At 47.8% G+C, this 5729-nt stretch overlaps 1 protein-coding gene across 2 annotated transcripts; it reads left to right on the forward strand.

Annotated features, from left to right (window-relative positions):
* Nucleotides 1–395: 395 nt before the first annotated feature.
* HOXA4 (homeobox A4) lies at nt 396–4482 on the forward strand. Of its 2 annotated transcripts, XM_084858507.1 has the most exons (3): nt 396–1158; nt 1620–1777; nt 4402–4482. In XM_084858507.1, the coding sequence occupies exons 1-3, from the start codon at nt 480–482 to the stop codon at nt 4408–4410; spliced, it is 846 nt and encodes a 281-aa protein (XP_084714633.1). In that variant the 5' UTR covers nt 396–479; the 3' UTR covers nt 4411–4482. The 2 variants fall into 2 exon arrangements, with proteins under 2 accessions (XP_084714633.1, XP_084714632.1); XM_084858506.1 differs by lacking the exon at nt 4402–4482 and having other exon boundaries at nt 1620–3351.
* Nucleotides 4483–5729: the final 1247 nt, after the last annotated feature.

Consider the following 5729-nt stretch of genomic DNA (forward strand, 5'->3'; position numbering starts at 1 on the left):
ACTTCGGTTTTGGCAGCCCTCGGAATGCACTGGAAGGAATCTCGCCTCTCCTTCGCCTGAACAGCCCTCGCCTCGGACGGGATCCCTCGTCCCCTACTAGGGCAAAGGCAATCAGGGACTGTCCTGGGCTGGTCCACCAGCTTCCCATTTCCTGATCCGGGCTCTGCCAAGCGCGTAGTAATTGGCCCTGCCGGTCAGGTGGTGGGGGTGGCATTGGTGGATGTGTGCATGTGTGCGTGTGTGTCCGTGCGTGTGCTTCGAGCTGTTGGGCTGAGAATTGGGGGGGGAGCGGAGGAGGCCCAAACTTTGGCAGTAGGCGCTTGACAACAGCAGCAGGAGGGGGGGGGAGGGAGAGGAGGGAAGGAGGGAGGGAAGGAAGGAAGGAAGGAGGAAGGGAGAGGAGGGGAGGGGAGGGGCCTCTTCGAGCTCAGAAAAACGACAACGCGAGAAAAATTAGTATTTTTGCACTTCACAAATTAATGACCATGAGTTCGTTTTTGATAAACTCCAACTACATCGAGCCCAAATTCCCTCCTTGCGAGGAATATTCGCAGCTCGGCGGCGGCGGCGGCGGCGGCGGGAGCAACTACCACCCCCATCACCACCACCACCCCCATCACCACCATCCCCAGCCGCAGCAGCAGCACCTGCGCCAGCAACACCAGGCTCGCCCGGGCCAGCCGCTTCCCGATTACTACCAGCGGCCGAGCAGAGAGCCGGGATACCAGCCGCCGCCGCCGCCGCCGCCGCCCCCGCCGCCGCCGCCTCCCGAGGCACTGTACCCCGCGCAGCCAGCCCACTACCCCGAGTCGCCTTATAGCTACAGCGGCATCGGCGCCACTCCGGGCCAGGAGCAGCCCGCTGCTGGAGTCTCGCCGCCGCCGCCGCCACCAGCAGCAACAGCGCTCCCGCCGCCGCCTCCAGCTGCCGCTCAACCTCCTCCTGTTCCTGCACGGAAGGGCCACCACGTCCATCCCCTGCGCCCAGGCCACGTCGCCCACCCTCCGCCCCAGCCGCGCCATGGCGAGGCGGCTCCGGTGGCATCGAGCGGCGGGAGCCCCGCTTGCCCCCTCTTGCCCGGCGACAAGAGCCTGCCCGGCCTCAAAGGCAAGGAGCCGGTGGTGTATCCCTGGATGAAGAAGATCCACGTGAGCACGGGTGAGTTGACCTTCTGCTAGGGGAGCTGGGGTGGAGAGGGTGTGTGGCCGGCCGCAGGAGGCTGAGCCAGGCTGGACTCCGAGCGCGGGTGGGGGAGTGAGGGCGCATTTCCTAATTTAAAGGGGGGGGACCCTCCAACAGCACGTGAGGAACCTTTTGTACGCGGGGCCCTTTATCAAGAGATTTACGAGACGCCAAACTGTTAGGGCAGCCATTATAGCCCCCATAAATTTAATAGCCCTGCCAGTGGCTCTGGGCCATGTGTCTTTGAAGCTTTTCTTGAACCCAAATGCCCATCACCATTTTTTATGGCTCCCCAATTGTCTCCTATTGTCAAAAGCCTGTGAACCCTTTTCTCCCAGTTCTAGCTCTCTTTTAAAGCCAGTATTTAATCTGATATATAATAATAATAATAATAGTTTCCCATTGCCTTCTTTTTGTGCCTGCGTGTGTACGCTCAGTCAACGCCAATTACAATGGAGGGGAGCCCAAAAGGTCTCGAACTGCCTATACAAGACAACAAGTCCTCGAGCTGGAGAAGGAGTTCCATTTTAACCGCTACCTGACCAGGAGGCGACGCATAGAGATCGCGCACACGCTCTGCCTCTCCGAACGCCAGGTAAAGATCTGGTTTCAGAACAGGAGGATGAAATGGAAGAAAGACCACAAACTGCCCAACACCAAGATGCGCTCTTCCAACCCTTCTAGTCTTAATCAGCAAGCCAAAGCACCAGGACAGCATCATCAGCCACCACCACGGGAGAGGACGACCCCAAGCTCAGCAGCGCTATGATGGCCCGACATACGCAGGGACACCCCCATTCACACGTACTCACTCTCTCGTCTATTTTTCGTTTGTCATGGGGACCAATCCGCTGTATTAAAGGGGATGAGAGCAGAACAAGAATTCGCGTCCAGTATAGGGCACTTGTGTTAAAACCAAAAAACCTGAGCGAAGTGTTTACCTTCTGTAAATATGTCTTCATTCCTGCCATGTTTTTCTTTTAATTTATGGAAATACCGTCTTCCTGCAGCATTAAAGAGTTGTGGATGATCCTGTACCTAAGAAGGACCCTTTGTATATATGTCTGAAGGCATCAAAATGTTTATTAGTGACTTCTTTGTGAGACATGTGTGTAACCATAGGCTTGCGTTGTTTTGTGGAATGTTCATGGATCCTCAGTTACAGAGAGTCAGCAGTATGCCCATCTTTTGTCATTGAAGTCTTTTGGAAATTAGGGAAGGGGGACACCGGCGACCACACAGCCCTAGCTCTTGCCAATGGAGAAAAGATGTTTTCTATGTACCAAGAATAATCCAATTTTTAAAAAGTGTAGTCCTTGCTCTAGTTGTGATACATTAGTCTCCTCATTGTTGCGTTCACTTTTCTTCTTCTTTTTTTAAAAGGAAGTATTCTTACAGCGCTATAAAGGCTGTTTCTGTCTTCATGTCATGCCACAAAGTCCGTGTACAATTTGTGAATTATATGTGTACACATTTGTGAATGTGTGATATATACATACATATATATATATATATATATAATGTCCAGTGCTGCTAATAAAGAATATTCTGTACAAAAATAAAATTAAAAGCACTAGACACACCAAGAGAAGTGTGCATTTTCCTAAACCTTGGCTTTGTTGATATCACATTGCATTCTTTAAAATGCACATTTATTGGACTGTAATGTACACCCACACAGTTCAAACCTATCCCCAGTACAGGCAGAGTACTAGATTTATAACTGAATGGTCTCATTAGGGATTACCACCCCAATCCTAACCACATTAGGTGGAAGGAAGTTACACTGATTTCAATGGCACTGGCTTTCACATATTACTGTAGCCCTCATGAAACCAGAGAGGTGGAAGTAAGTTCCACTGCAATTAAGGGTGTGGTATGTGTGTGCAGGGGACACACATTGGTCACACTGGTGGGCTAAATAGGCTGTCATCCACATACCTAGGTTTAACTGACTTGTGGATCGGCCTGCTGGACATGCTTACTTTCTTAAGCAGGCGATTAGGCTCAGCTGCTGCTTCTATAGGATGCCACCTACTCATGAAGAAAAGTGCCTTTTTGAATTCTTGTTCATGGACATAGTCCTCTGGCAACTCCACTATGCATATATAGCAGCTATTTCCTGCCCTGCGTAGATAGCAACAGAGATCTTCCAAGGAGTTCAATAAACTGCAGAAATATTATTATTATTTATTAATTTGCCATGCTTTTGATCATCTATCAACATGGGTGGTGTCTCATGATTTCTTTGTTCATTTGATAGTGGTGGCAACTTGGCAGCCAAGTTGCAATGGTGTGCCTCCTTTGGGGGTGGGAATCAGCAGGATGCCTTGAAGCCAAACAAACAATCCAACAGCACCCTGAAGATGGCCTTGACATTGGGCATCATTAGCAGGCTTCTCAACAGCTTAACCAAACTGTGCAATAGGTGCAGATGAAAATTCCCTAGGTTAGCAGTGCAGTTCTATACATGTCTACTCAGAAGCATGTCCCACTGAGTTCATTGGGACTTATTCCCAAGTACCTGTGTATAGGACTGCAGCCTCAAGGCAGTAATCCTGAGGTCTTGTTATCAGTAGTGGAATACATTGGGGGGGGGGGGTATTGGCATCTAGAACAATAGATTGATGCTCTCTTATCTTCATCTGTAGCTTTTAGTTCAATAACTTGTAGGCAGGCCCATTCAGGGCCTACTAGAATATTGTAAATTTCACTTGTGGTCCAAAGGAGACCTCAACATTGTTATGAAAATCTAGAAGGGTATACCAAACCGAACAACCAAAGAATTGGGTTGTGTGTATTTACTTATTTACTACATCCTTGAAATACCTGCCCTGCCTAAATTCTCTTTAGAAATAAAGGAGAATAGGCTGGAAAATGAGATGGCATCCTCTCCCACCTTCTAAGGCGGATCTCTTTGTCTGAAGCCTTTGTTTTGTTTGGCATGGAGAATTATCTTCTGCTAATTTACTGAAACTCTAAAATTAAAAGGAATGTTCCAGATGTTTAATCAACTATTTAAGCAGAAGATTCCAGATCTTATTTGACTTCATCAGTCTCACGCTTGAACCCCCTTCCCTCCCGCTCTTTTCCCATTGTAAAACACACACACACACACACACACACACACACCCCGAAATGAAATCACGCTGAAAATAGCAATTTTACTGAGAATCATTAATCACCTCCTACAATAAATACTTCTTTGTAATTCAACAGCGATTCTGAAAGCCATTCTCTTGGAAAAGGTCTGAGAAGACACGAAGGATTTTCCTGGGGAAAATGTGTTCATGTATAAAGACACAGTCGCTTGGCTGTGCCATGAAAATGTATACTTTCTGGGTGGAGAATCGAATATGGATGGAAAAATGCCCATGGCAGATTATCATCATTCAAGGTAATGTTTTTATTTTATTCAGATTTTTGTTTGCTTGTTTTGCCTTTTCGCTTAAAATGCGGTATGGTTTGCTATGATGTGTTCGTGTCTGTGCTTCTAGTCTGGTTCGCATAATGACTATTACAATAAGTCCGAAAACTACACGGTAGTCTTTAAACCCAACCATTGTCCTGCCTGTGCTAGGGCGATGAGAAGAGTTCACCGAAAGGACAAATTTTCTATCCCATTAATTGTTTTTTTAAGAGAAGCAGGCTGACCCATCAAACCCTTGACCTTTAAAGACAGTATTCTTTCTAATCTGCCTCTTGGACCGAAATACCATCCCACCCGTCTTACACACACACACACACACACACACGTCTGTATGTCTGTCTGTCTGTCTCTCTCTCTCTCTCTCTCTCTCTCACACACACACACACACACACACACCTCCTTCCCTTCCCCCCCTCCTCTCATACACGCGCGCACACACACACACACACATGCTGGTGGTCAGTTGACCATAAATAAAGGATTCATTCATTCATTCATTCACACACACACACACATACACACACATACACACCTCCACCCTACCTCCCTTCCCCTCTCACCCCCCCTCTCACACACACCATCTCTCACTCTCTCTCCCTCCCTCTCTCACACACACTCCTTCTCTCCCTTCTTTCTCCCCCTCTCTCACACCTCTCTCTCTCTCTCTCTCTCTCTCTCTCTCTCTCTCTCATACACACACACACACACATTACAAAGGAAGCTTGTTCGAGTTCTTAAGATGGAAGTTTCTTAATGTTTCAGATAGGCAAAATCCAAATCCAAATTCTTTAAATAGTCCAATGTAAGCCCTAATAGTCCCACGACAAGCAAGGAAGGGAGTGGATTGTAGTTTTCCTCTTTCCACTCCAATTTGTGGTATGCACGAGTAGGTTTGTTTATTTTTGTTTTGTTTTATTTTATGGCTGCTTGTGGAAATCACTCATGACTAGTATCCAAAGCTTAGAATTATTCCCATGTGAATTCCTGAAGAGTGAACTGGACTGGACATTTTGGTCTACAGCCGCAAGAAGACTGGGGGAGGGAGGGGAAGGAAAGCCCGGAGTCTTGTGTCTTTACTGGGTTCACCACCATTTCAAATTGTGTATATTTTGTTTAG

The sequence above is a fragment of the Heloderma suspectum genome, chromosome 5 (assembly GCF_057233095.1).
Source record: "Heloderma suspectum isolate Gila_16-S chromosome 5, 16-S_ref, whole genome shotgun sequence".
Taxonomy (NCBI): Eukaryota; Metazoa; Chordata; class Lepidosauria; order Squamata; family Helodermatidae; genus Heloderma; species Heloderma suspectum.